A 13,350-nucleotide genomic window follows, 5' to 3' on the forward strand; every position below is an offset into this window, starting at 1 on the left:
CGTATTTTGAAGGTCAGAGAAAAGGCACCTGTGTAATTTTCTCGTCAAGTCACTCCGAGGACTTGACAAAAACAACATTTTCTGGTTTGCAGTGATTTGAGCCGGACAGGCTGCTGAACATAAGATTGGCACCATGAGGAAGTGGACGTGGGTGGCACTGGTACTGTGCACCCTCTTTACTATAGCCCTGGCACAAGGTACGTACCCAGTGAAGCTTTCATTTGAGTAAATGAAAGTTCTTATGCGATATCTGTAGCACTGGCTTGGTTGATTGTGTATGCTTTATCCTCTGATGCTTAAGGTGCATTTACAGGTGAGTGCTTTCAGTTGAGACACTAAATCATGATGTGAATTTTAAGTCACACATGAGATTAATACAAGCATTACAATAATTGATCAACTTGATACACAAATTCTTTTTTTCCACATAACAACACCATTACTGGTTTAAAGGGGTTTTTAATGTGTGTGTACAGTGACATTGATTGTAAGGAAGGTGCTCTATGAATACAGATACAAATAGTTGTAAATAATAATAATAATAATAATAGTAATAGTAATAGCAATAGTAATAGTAATAGTAATAATAATAATAATAATAATAATTATCATTATTATAATAATGTATAATAATAAAAATAAAAATAAGCTTGTCCCCGCATAACCCCTCACTTCTTTTAAAGACATAAAATAAAATAAAAATCTTTGAAAATCTGTGAGCGTCCTGGGTAACCAATTCTCCAACTTTCCTCTCGCCTGTCCGCTGCCACTCCTTTTTGACTCTGCTACACCTCAGCCTCACCAAATTTATTACCTGCTTCCTAAATTGAGGAGACAGCTGCACTTTCTCTTGCTCTGCTAGTACAATGGAAAATGGTGGATGACATTGGCACATGGCTTAAATCAGCTGGGTTTTAAATATCCAGATGTCAATCAGTCTTTCATTAATGAGCTGTTAGCTGCTTTGCCGGTGCCAAGCTTGTCCATGCTGAGATGAGGCCATTTTGTGCACTCCAAAGTAAATATTGCCACTTGATCATCTGCCTCATTTAAATGATTCATTCTCCAGATGCTTGCCTCACGCTTCAGTTTAGCTGCCCAGATTCCCCTGAGGAAGACATATATCTTAGGCACTTTGATGTGGGAGAAGAAGCGAAGAGAAGGGGGAAAAAGTGAAATCAATGTAAATTCATGACAGGTTAAGTGTTCTGATTTCATGTCAGATACAGAGCCGGTGCCATCTGAATGAACATCTGAAATGTTCTTCAGCAGTCAGGATGCATGTATCCCACTGAGGGATGAGAAAACCAGAAAGATCTGCCAAACCGCAGTAGCATTGTGTCTGGATTACTGTCATTATTCAGTACTGTAAGACAGTTTAATTTGAAATAACGTTTCACAGATGCTAGAAGAAAAAAATCTCAAGAGACAGTGGCTTCTAATCTGATCCTGAACCTAATCCGACAGATGGGACAGACCTCAAGGTCTGAGACCTTAGCCAAGTCACATGCCCAAAAGGCAAAACTACTTCCACATGTGTATGGACTAAGAGTAAACACATGCACACACACATCATTTTTGGCCATCATTTGGATTCATTCAATTGCATTTAATCCAGTCTGCAGCTCAGTAGCTACCCAAGCTTCCTGTCTGAAAGGGATGATTTTCAACAAATATGTGCTTGTTACTAGGTGCTCATTATATGAAAGACAGGTGTTAAAGAACTTTCCAGTGTCCTCACACCACAGTTATTACACTGAAATGAAATGCCATGGCATAGCTGCATCATCATACCACTCCTGGTTTATCCAGGCACTTACATAACACGCTGGCTGAAATGATTTTTACCCTTCCTTCTTGTAAGCCTCTGGAATATTTTAACAGCTTCCAGACCTGTAGAAAAAGATTGCCAGGTTAATTTTTTGGCACGGATATTTGTCTAATCTTCAGAGCAAAAGAATGCAATATATATTTTGTGCCAGGCTAATGAAATGCTTCAACGTAGCATGAATAATATTCATGAATAGATTATTTGTAATTGCTTTCAACTGGGTGTACACTAGACTTTTGTGGTGACGTGAGAAATCTGGAAAGACATTGTATTATTAACTTGGTGCAATAAAACTTGGAAAAGTGCTAGAGTGTGACAACGATCAGAGGAACAGTTAACTGAACTCATACTGACTTTGTTAAGCGATCGCTGCTTCCTAGAATAAATGGAACACTGTTATGAGGGATCAGCACGCAGAACTAAGTTAGGAAGACACAGTTGTGCCATTAAAAGATGCTTGCATACTTTGGGCTGTAACTAACCTATTGTTTCCACTGCAACATAAATTTTGGCACACTAAATCCCTCAACACACACCCACACTGAAAGAGCAGTGTCCTATTACATGGTCAGTAAGTTATTACTGGAGGAATGGTGGATCCTGAACGAATTATTGAATGATGTTTCTGGCTCTTCTTTCAGTGTTGACAGGTGTCAGGTTGTCGGGTTATATTGAAGCAAGTAATTGAGAGAATAATGCTTAAGAAGGCTTAAATTATACAGTAAATAAAAAAAAAAAACAGTCAAGCAGGCTATGGAACTACTAGGTGTTTTGAAGAACAGCCCAATAGACTCGCTGTCACACCACTGAAGCAGGAATTTCTCAAAGACTCGACTTGTGTGTATATAAGAGATAGTCTAAGACTAAACTTGTGAGAACACTGTCTGCTAACTGATAACCTGAGAGGACCATACTCATTTAGAAAGGAGTATAATCACAGAAAATGCCTTCAGGGAGTGCATCACTCCAGCAGAGCTTACACACAGACTGACACGTCTCCTGTAGATAAGCACTTCAGCGTATGTGCTGAGAATAGAGCCAGTAACAATGAGCTGTCACGGCATCACTCTATTTCTAGTGAGGGGAAGTACAGCTTGGCTAGACAGGTTGCTGCTGAAAGAAAGGCCTGTCTGCACAGATCTTCTCATTACATCCCACCATACACTAATTATTCAGCTTATGTAGCCTATGTTTATATAAACAGATTTGGCCTTAATGACTGCTAATGCCAGTCTATTATCTGTGGACGACTCATTTAGGCACCTCATTTGACCTATTCCTCACCTATTCCATCACTGTTCCAGGAAAAAAAGCCTACCTTTTAAGTTTATCCAACTCAGTTACAGTTTTCTAGTTCATTTTCCAGACTTTGCAGAGTAACTCTGCAGATGTAGGAGCAGCTTCTCTCGGGCCAAATTCATTTGGATGTGTAAGGCAAACACTACTTCTACTTCAACACCTTAACCTGAGAAATCTCATTATGTCTGCATTGCTTTTGGGAACGGAAGCCATGAAGTATGGAGCATGCGTCAGATCCAATTAAGATCCAGTGCTTTTCCATATGTGAGCATGAGTTCCTGGACCATTTTGAAGTGTAGAGAGTTAAACACATCCCATCATGGAATCAGGTATCAGTGGCTCATATATATCTGGCTGGAGATCATCCAGATGGTCAAGTCTGAATCTCAAAGTAATAGAAATAGGGCAGGACTCTGACTCCAAGACAAAGAAAACTATAAAACCAGACACCCAAGAGACACAGTTTAAAGATCAGGTATCTTCTATAGATCTCCCTTTGACACTGAACCTTCCTCTTGCATACGCAGACACTATTGCAATCATAGGAATGTGCTGTGAAGAGATGGTTTTAATACAGAACTGCAAGCAACAATGTGTCATTGAAATGAACATACAGGAATGTAGGGTTGAATGTGGCTGAACTGATAATATCAATTTCTCTCTTATTGCCTGCAGGTTCTAGCTGGAACAGCTCACAGCTACGAAAGTTGAGCCATAGGAACAGGAACACGAAGCTGACATACAACAGCATCCTTGAACCTCAGACCACAGGTCTTTATTACTAAAATTAAATGTTTGTTTTGTGGTTAATTCCTCTTTGTTGCGAATATCACTGCCATGATAATGAACCAGAGCTTATAAGTGTGACCCTGTGGATTTGGTGGCCAGCACATAAAAATACATTAATGCATCAGGCGTCATTTCCTGAAACTCCACTGCTCCATGAATCTGAGCTCATATAATACAAACACAAGGCAACGACAGGGAAGCTGTTAACAAGAGCTTTAATTTAAAAAACAGGAGCATGAGGTCTGAACAAAAAATATTAGAGTCGTTTACAGTTTTCTGTGGTGAAACAAAAACCTCATGAGAATAAGATACATATTAAGAAAAGCAGACACTCAAAGCTAATGGTTTTTGGCATGATGCTCCAATATTTTTGTAACTAAAGTTTTTATATATACACCTTGAAATACAGGAGTGACAGAGTGGACATCCTGGTTCAACATTGACCACCCTGGTGGTAATGGGGACTATGAGAGGCTAGAGGCTATCCGATTTTACTACCGAGAAAGAGTGTGTGTCCGGCCTGTTGCCATGGAGGTCCGTACCACTGACTGGGTACCTGCTTCAGACACCGGGGAGGTGGTGCATTCCAGTCTGGAGAAAGGTTTCTGGTGCATTAATAAAGAACAACCATACGGACGCATCTGCTCCAACTACCATGTGCGATTCCAGTGTCCACCAGGTACCATTATGCAAGCAACAACTCAGTCATGGTAGATTACCACATGCTATGAAGTGGATAGGTGAAACAAAGAGATGGATCACTGCATGTTTTTTGACATGATCTATTGTGTTAAACTGTCTGTAATTCTTTCACTTTTTCAGTTCAAACATATTGGACAGATTGGAGTGAGTGGGGTCCTTGTTCAACCACTGCCTGTAATGATGTGGGCATCCAAGTGCGCAGACGGAAATGCATGAGCACACAGCCTCTGTCCAAGCTGGTCACCCCAACCTGTCCAGGCCCTCATGCTGAACGGAGAGAGTGCTCTACTCCAGCGTGTCAAGGTAACTGATCAGTGAATTTAAATGAGAATGTGTTGCTGAAATGCTGTGTCATAGCTCCAGGGTCCCAGGTTCAACCATTAGCTTAGGGTTAGGTGGCACTTTCTCCCAGAGATGGGTTTTCTGGTTTCGTCCTGCCTCTCAAAACATGCCAGTAGGTGACCCTTAATTGCCCTCTGGTGTGAACGAGTGGGTGAATGTATTTGTGCGTAGTGTCCTTTTATTGACTAATGTTCCACCAAGGGTGTGTCCCCTCCTTAAACCCAGTATTGCAAGAGAGCAAAATCCCTCCCCTGTCCATCAGTGTGTCACTAACTAATTACGGTCATGTGTGAGCTCATGTCATAATCTGTGATGAGCCACATGTTGGCTGGTTTCACATGTCTCAAAGGAAGCATGTGATACCTTTCTGCCCCTCAGTTTGGTACAGGTCATGTGTGCTAGCCTGAGCTTTCTGGGGTGGGAATTAGTTAATGACCAAATGGGAAAAATTAGGCTTTCTGAATCCTGTTTAGTTAATTTTATGCCAAAAGGTCATATGATTTAATACAAAACTCTTCTCCATCATCTCTTCTCCAACCAGCCAAATGGAATGAGTGGGGGAAGTGGAGCACCTGCTCAGTGACCTGTGGGAAAGGTCGGAGAACCAGACGGAGAACTTGTAACAAATCATCTGACACAATCCGCTGCAAAGGACGACCAGTGGAAGTCCAGAAGTGTGGAAATACTCCATGTCCGGGTGTGGTATAACCTATCGCCTATTCTAGTCACAGCCTTCACAGTCTTAAAAAGCAAGAAGTGCAATGATAAATGAAATTTATGATTTATATTTGTGCAAATTATAGTGGCATGTCAACTTGTGTGTCCCGAGGGACACCCAGATAAGGAGTGCAGCCACTGCATTTGTGAGGGACAGACATTACGAGGGGAAATCCTGAGTGTGACTGGAGTTCCGGTGTCTGGAGCCAGTGTGGCTGTGGCAGACCAGCCAAATGTTATCCGTGCCCAGACAGATGATAACGGTTTGCTCAAGATCCATGGCATGTGCTCAGGCCCTGAGACTCAACTTCTCATCAGCAAGGAAAAGTTTGCTCCAGCCACTGTCCCTGTCTTCAGGAATAGCAGTAAAAACCTCTGGGTTCGAGCTTTCCTCAGGTCCTCAGGTAAGTGCCATGCAGCAGCGACTCTGGACCATGACGTAGAAAGATGACATTTATAAGACATAAAATAAAGTTGAGAGGCTTAAGAGAACCTTCTAAAGAAGTTGACAAAATACAGTCGACAACATACAGTGTAACAGATATTTTGAACGGTTTCGTTCAAAAAGTTGTTTGGCAAAAAACTAGCATAATTATTTAAGGTTGCCAAGTTTCAGGATATTGTTCTAGTCACATGTCAAAAATCATATTTAAGACTTAAAACTAGCCTTAAGATATTGGCCATGGGAGACAAGGTCACCATGATACATACGATTTTCTAATGTACAGAGATCTCCTAAACTTTGCAAGATATGCATTACACTTTGCATTGGACGTGATTATTTTAAACAATCTTAATTTGATTAAGATTATTTGCTTTAAAACAAGATCTTCAACTAGCCCATATTGGCAATTTTGGTATTAACTGTCCTGTCCTGCTCCCTGAGCTTCCCCTGCTTCCCCTGAGCATGGGGCAGCATGATTCCTTCCCCAGTGGGCCTCACTTTGCACATGTTGCAGTTCCATATTTTGACCACTATGGGGCAATAATAACTCTAGGAAGCTAAATGGGCAGTGATCAATGCATGATTGCTCTTCATCTAGAAAGTAGAGCAAATCAATGACTCTTTGGCTTATATCTGTCACATTGCAACAATTTTTGAATCATTTGTCACTTAAAAGCAATAATTAGTATTTCAACAGCCTTTAGAATGTATGGAGTTAACATTCAATTGTCATCTGGACCGATGAACCAGGATTATTAAGATGTCTGGAGAAAACCAGTAACAGAAATATATAAACAGATGAAAAACCAATAAATTTATTTATGTTGGTACTCCCAACAATATTTCTTTTATGCTTCTTTAAATTTATTGTTCTTTCTCTAGCATCTGGAAGTAGTTTTCCCTAAAGTTTTTGCCATAAATTTCCTTGCAGAGAAGCCATACATTCTCAAACATCCAGAAGACAAAGCACGATATGAAGGACAACGTGTGACTCTTTGCTGCAAAGCAACTGGAACCCCCATACCTGATAAATATTACTGGTAGGAATATGAGAAGTCTTATCTATTATCTTAATATAAATTATTACATTGGCATATTTAAACAATTTGTTTCCCACCAGGTATCACAATGGAACTTTGCTGGACCAGAAGCTATACAAGTATGAAGGAGACTTGGTTTTGCGTGATCTGAAACCAGAACACACTGGGATGTATTACTGCAAAGCCAACAGTTTAACAGGAACCATTAAGTCCAATCCTGCATTTCTGACTGTTTTAGGTAAGTTCGTAATCAATTCATCTGCCAGAATTATTTAATCACTGAATAGTATATGAAGATCTTTACAAATATTAGTGCACAGTGAGAGTTGCTGTAAAAAAAAGAAAATACCATGAGTAGTGATGTGCCTGCAAAGACTAGCAGATGTTTGTGTTGGTGCTGATTAGACCTCTCTATGCACTTAACTAGTGGTCAAGGAATGGTCTGAAGCTCTGGGAATTTAAATGAAATCTATGACGTCAGGTTATTATACAATTTCACCTTGATGCACATAACTACTTATTGCACAATTACCCTTTAAGCTTTTCAAAGTGTAGATTTACAGAAACCCTGCTTCTATGTGCTAAAATAATTAGACACTACTTTAATGACTTTATGATTTTAACTGAGTACCACTGAAATTTACAGCAAAAAGTAGTCTATTACAAGACTTCCATAGGTGGGTAGCTTTTAAAGTAATGCTATAATCCCACCTCAATATTTCAATGCAGCCATTAATTTGGAGCCTAATCTATTGAGTCTGCCATGTGGTCAAACAATTTGATCTATAGGTGAATATTTAGGCAAATAATTTATTTTTCATACATCTAGATATTCACTAAACTGATTATTAAGCTCTTGATTTAATCAATATTTAAGACAGCCATATTTACTGTAAATGTACAAATGAAACAAGTGTAGTCATATAAACTATTTTGTAGTTGCACACTTCATCATGAAACTAAAATGGCATATTTCTCATATATTTCTCTGATGTCAGAGATATCAAACAAAAATGGTGGAGCTCAATCCCTTTGTATATACTTAAGACAAAGCAATTGGAAATCCTGATTTTATGAATAAATAGCCACACAGGCAGTTCACTTGGCAACTAACAGCAATTGTATGGCCATTTTGGAGTAATAACAGTAACATAGGTGTTGCTAACAAATCAAAAAAAAATAATGGACTTCTGTTAGCTAATGTATGTACTTGTACTTGTTAGTACTTTCCACCATGTGTGTTCAGATTTCTTGTGATGTAGCTTAAGTAGCAGGAATTTATCAGAGGAAGCACATGCCACATAGCCCTCCCTCTCTGGTTGGCAAGGGGAGAACTAGCTAAAATGCATTAGCTAGTTTATTAAGCTATTGGGACTGTCAATATTACTGTTCTGCAGTTTGTTCTTAATTCACCATTTTTATAACTTAAATAATTTGTTTATTTTTTTTCCATTGCTGGTTGTAATTGGTATTCAGGAATATGATAGAGACTACCTACTGCTACTTAACATATATTCATTGTTATATAATGGCACTATATAACAACACTTATTATGGCCTAATGAGAATTTAATTATAAACAAATTATACATAAAACTCAATTTTGTCAAATATTTTTTATTTGCATTTAGTCTTACAATGTAAATTTTTGTTATTTATTTTTCTTGGAATGCTGTGCTTGTCAGATGTGGTAAAGTGAATGTGTTTAACTTAGTAAGTTTATTTTATGCCCTTTCATAATTTACAGCCAAAGGAACTCCAGCATGTAATTCTACACCTGAAAGTCACCTGATTAAACTGCCTTTAGACTGCAAACAGTCAGGCACAAAATCCAAGTGGTATAATGCTGGTCGATGTACTAACAACAAATGTCCTGGGTCATTGGACTTTGACCTACGATGCAAAGATTCATCTAGTTTCTGCTGTGGTGTTAAGCAAATGGAAATAAAGGAGATCAACTGTGGCAGTTACATTCTTCCATTAAAGGTTGTGACTGAATGTGGCTGTCAAAAATGTGTCCAACCCAAAATTCTGGTACGGGGTAGAGTGGTTGCTGCAGACAATAATGAGCCCTTACGATTTGGACACATTTTCATTGGAAAGGACCGAATAGGAATCACTGGTTATCAGGGTGGGTTCACAATTCAGGTACCCTCTGACACTCAACGTCTGGTAGTGAACTTTGTGGACCCATCCCAAAAGTTCTTAGATACTCTCAAAGTGTTTGTTTTTGATAAGAAGGGTGGTTCAGTTTACCATGATGTAAAAGTAATGCGAAAGCAGGAACCAATTGACATCAATGCTGCAGAAAGCAATACTATTTATCTGGGTGAAGTGAAAGGGGAGGATCCCATCGGCCAGCTGGTGATACCTCCCAACTCCTTCCACAAAGACACCGGGGAAACATACGAAGGTACAGTTAAAGCAAGTGTCACTTTCTTTGATCCACGCAATGTCACAACAGCTGCAGCTATTCCAGGAGACTTGAACTTTGTGGGTGATGAAGGTGATGTACTTCCTTTGAGGACATATGGGATGTTTTCTGTTGATTTCAGAGATGAGGCAAATCAGGAGATCCTTGGAGCTGGAGAAGTCCAGGTGCTCCTTGACACTGAACATGTCAAAATGCCAGAGCATATACCTACTATGAAACTGTGGTCTCTCAATCCAGTCACAGGTATTTGGGAGGAAGAGAGTAATTTTCAACCTACTCAGGTTACTACTGGTGGAAATGGGAGGAATAAAAGAGAGGAGCGCACATTCCTAATAGGAAACATGGAAATCAGAGAGCGCAGACTGTTCAACTTGGATGTACCGGAAAATCGCCGCTGCTATGTCAAGGTTCGGGCATACATGAGTGACAAATTCTTGCCTTCTGAGCAACTTGAAGGTGTGGTGATCAGTCTTATAAACCTGGAGCCCAGGCCTGGATACACATCAAATCCTAGAGCTTGGGGACGTTTTGACAGTGTGATAACAGGTCCGAATGGAGCTTGTCTTCCAGCCTTCTGTGATGCCCAGAGACCTGATGCATACACAGCCTATGTCACAGCCACAATGGGAGGTGAAGAACTTGAAGCAGCCCCATCAACACCAAAAATGAATCCTAACATCATTGGCGTATTACAACCGTACTTAGACAAATTAGATTATCAACGCTCAGATCATGATGATCCAGCACTCAAAAAAACTGCTTTTAGAATAAATTTAGCCAAGCCAAATCCAAATAATCTGGATGAAACCAACGGACCAATATATCCGTATCAAAATCTAATTTCATGTGAAAACGCACCAATTGATGCAAATCATTTCCGTTTCTTCCGTGTGGAGAAAGACAAATATGAGTATAATGTGGTACCTTTTCAGGAGAATGATCTCACAACTTGGACTGGGGACTACCTGTCATGGTGGCCAAACCCACAGGAGTTCAGGGCTTGCTATGTCAAAGTTAAGATTCACGGGGAAACAGAAGTAATGGTTAGGTCAAAGAACTTTGGAGGCACCCATTCTCAGACCAGGGGTCAGTTGTATGGAATTAGGGACATACGCAGCACTCGTGACTTAAACCATCCTAACACCTCTGCTGCTTGCTTGGAGTTCAAATGCAGTGGAATGCTTTTTGACCAAGGTGCTGTTGACCGGTCTCTAATTACTGTCCTTCCACAAGGGAACTGTCGACGAATAGGCATCAACAGTCTTCTCCAAGAGTACCTTACAAAGCACCCACCTCTTCTACAAAACAACGAATCTCATGCGTTTACCATGTTAGCTCCTGTGGATCCACTAGGCCATAACTATGGAATATACACTGTCACAGACCAGAACCCACGCATTGCCAAAGAGATTGCCATAGGACGCTGCTTTGATGGTACCTCAGATGGTTTCTCAAGGGAGATGAAATCAGATTCAGGAGTGGCTCTGACCTTCAGCTGCCCAAAAAGAACTGTAAACCGCGAGAGCCTGTTTCAGCGCTTGCAAACAAATCCTGGACAAACCTTGTCACAAATGGCTCGGGACATGAGGGAATCACAAGGAACACAGGTCAGAAGAGGGTCAGCACAGGTGGTGGCATATCCTTCTGAGCAGCAGGGCAGGATGCAGAGCCGCAGAGTTAGCAGCAGCAGCAGGAGAAGAACTGGTACACGGACTCAACAGAGGCAGTAGATCTGCCAAAATGTAAGTATACTGCATATACATACACACACATATATATATAAATGTGCCACTGAGAAGTAATTAACTCCTTTTTCTTCTCATCTGTGTATAGTTTGTTGGGAAGATACTGGCTGAAGACACTCACAGAGATGATGGAAATGACAAACTCGGTCAGTCTGGATATTAGATACTCAGTGTTTTCTGAGCCAAATTCAATTATTTGTTATAAACGCACTCTGGACACATTCTATCCAGTTTTCTGAAGGGAACCGTCATTACCATGCTTCATCATTCCCCCAAAAGTACTTGATATAATAAGAAATGTCTTTAATGTTCAGGATGGACAATTTTATTTATTACAGGTTTCAAACATTATGAATACTAGTGCATTGTTTCAGGCTTTTCTGGATCTTACATTTATACCACTTAAGATCAACATTATAATATCTACATTATGCGCTAAAATGTACATAAAAAAGGCTCCTGCTATTCTGTTACAGGTATTCACAGTAGGAGTGATGCATGTGGTTTAGTGGACTAGAGCCTTAATGAAGTAGAAACAATGCTAGTCTGGCTCCCTCTTTTTCCAAATTAGCAAAGTAATAGCCCAAATGTAACTCAAGCATATTTCAGTTTGACCAAAGTACAACTAAACTAAGCCAAAGAAAGCAAATCTCACTGGCAGTCTAAACAGAACCTGTGTTGATACTTTGGACAGAATAACTGAATAATACAATAGCCCTTGGTTTGAAATTAGGACATTTCCATTTTTAGACTCCAAACTACCTCCTGAATCTTTTCAACAAAATTTGAGTCAAAGCAATAAAATTAAAAGTATTGCATTGCTTTAATCATAACAGTACAGTGTAGCATGGTAAATCCAATAGTTTGTATATAAGTTATAGTATATTGTTTCTTATGGGTGTCTGTCTGTCTCTTGACGTGCAATAATTCTGACAATGACTTGAGAGCCCTAACCAAATAAAATCTGCTATGTGTGTTAGGACTGTTAAAAGTTGGGCTAATCTCTATGCAAGTTTAAATCTGTTTCACAAAGTATGTATTGCCAGCTTACTATCTATTTCTAAGCAATTTTAAGATCCTACAAAACCTAAGCAACCTTTCTTACAAGTGTTCTTTTGATGGACATTTTGCAGTATTTCAGCTTTTCTCAATTAGAGATTCTTCACCGTTTATAGCGGAAATAAACACATTTTACCTGAAGTGATAATCTCATCATGTGTATCTGCACTTTTAGCTCAACCTATGAACAGTTACTGAATCTGAATAATGTATAGAAATTGAGTTATTTTTATCTGAAATAGACAACATCACTGATACATAGACCAGTGTACTACACCCACTCCCAACTGCAATTTCAATCCATTACTGGATCTTGGGTTCCTGTTATAGAAAAAAAAATCATTTGAAATATTAAAATCTATCAAGCAGGATAACAAGAAATGATATAACTCTATATGATGAGTTGATAATCTCTTCTTACAGCACTAAATAATAATAACGCTACAGTTTTCTAGCTACTCAGAACATTAACATTATCCTGGCTTCAAATGCTATATGTACAAAAGCATAATTTAGCTTTTAGTTGTTTTCTTTTTTGTATATGTGCTTTCAAGGGGATGGACTCCAGCAGGATGTTACCTCCTCCACTTCTGAAACCAAAGCCCTTGATAGCATTTAATTCCCAGAGACAGGTTAACAATCATAGCATGCTAATTGGATATTTTACCTGCAAGTCACATAGCACTTAATGAGGTGAATGTTGTGTTTACAGTGGGCATGCCTGAACCCCAAGAGTCCCAAAGAACAATAACAAATCAGATGCATTGAAAAAGCACAGAGAAAACACGCTTCACAGCGTACATTAAATGTAATTCAGGCAATGTAATCTAGAATACAATTAATATATAGCAGTATTACATTTCTATCATTACAATAATAGAAACAATGATTTTGTTCCTAGACTTGTGTGGCACACTATATTGAGAAAATAGCTTAAATATTTGATT

General features: G+C 39.3%; 1 protein-coding gene across 1 annotated transcript; it reads left to right on the top strand.

The window, feature by feature from the left end:
• Nucleotides 1-4: 4 nt before the first annotated feature.
• cilp2 (cartilage intermediate layer protein 2) lies at nt 5-12,544 on the top strand. The gene is made up of 10 exons (XM_058400267.1): nt 5-197; nt 3,806-3,901; nt 4,329-4,598; nt 4,742-4,924; nt 5,505-5,660; nt 5,767-6,084; nt 7,057-7,165; nt 7,246-7,403; nt 8,913-11,341; nt 11,433-12,544. Exons 1-9 carry the CDS (start codon nt 134-136, stop codon nt 11,327-11,329), a joined length of 3,771 nt encoding a protein of 1,256 aa, XP_058256250.1. The 5' UTR covers nt 5-133; the 3' UTR covers nt 11,330-11,341; nt 11,433-12,544.
• The last annotated feature ends 806 nt before the right edge of the window (nt 12,545-13,350 follow it).

The sequence above is a fragment of the Hemibagrus wyckioides genome, linkage group LG10 (assembly GCF_019097595.1).
Source record: "Hemibagrus wyckioides isolate EC202008001 linkage group LG10, SWU_Hwy_1.0, whole genome shotgun sequence".
Lineage (NCBI taxonomy): Eukaryota > Metazoa > Chordata > Actinopteri > Siluriformes > Bagridae > Hemibagrus > Hemibagrus wyckioides.

Bases quoted from the DNA above. Each gene is read 5' to 3' on its own strand.
- cilp2 (XM_058400267.1), top strand. From the start codon at position 134: ATGAGGAAGTGGACGTGGGTGGCACTGGTACTGTGCACCCTCTTTACT. The intron at 5,661-5,766 runs GTGTGGTATAAC...TGCAAATTATAG, and splicing joins TGGAAATACTCCATGTCCGG to TGGCATGTCAACTTGTGTGT. The intron at 6,085-7,056 runs GTAAGTGCCATG...ATTTCCTTGCAG, and splicing joins AGCTTTCCTCAGGTCCTCAG to AGAAGCCATACATTCTCAAA.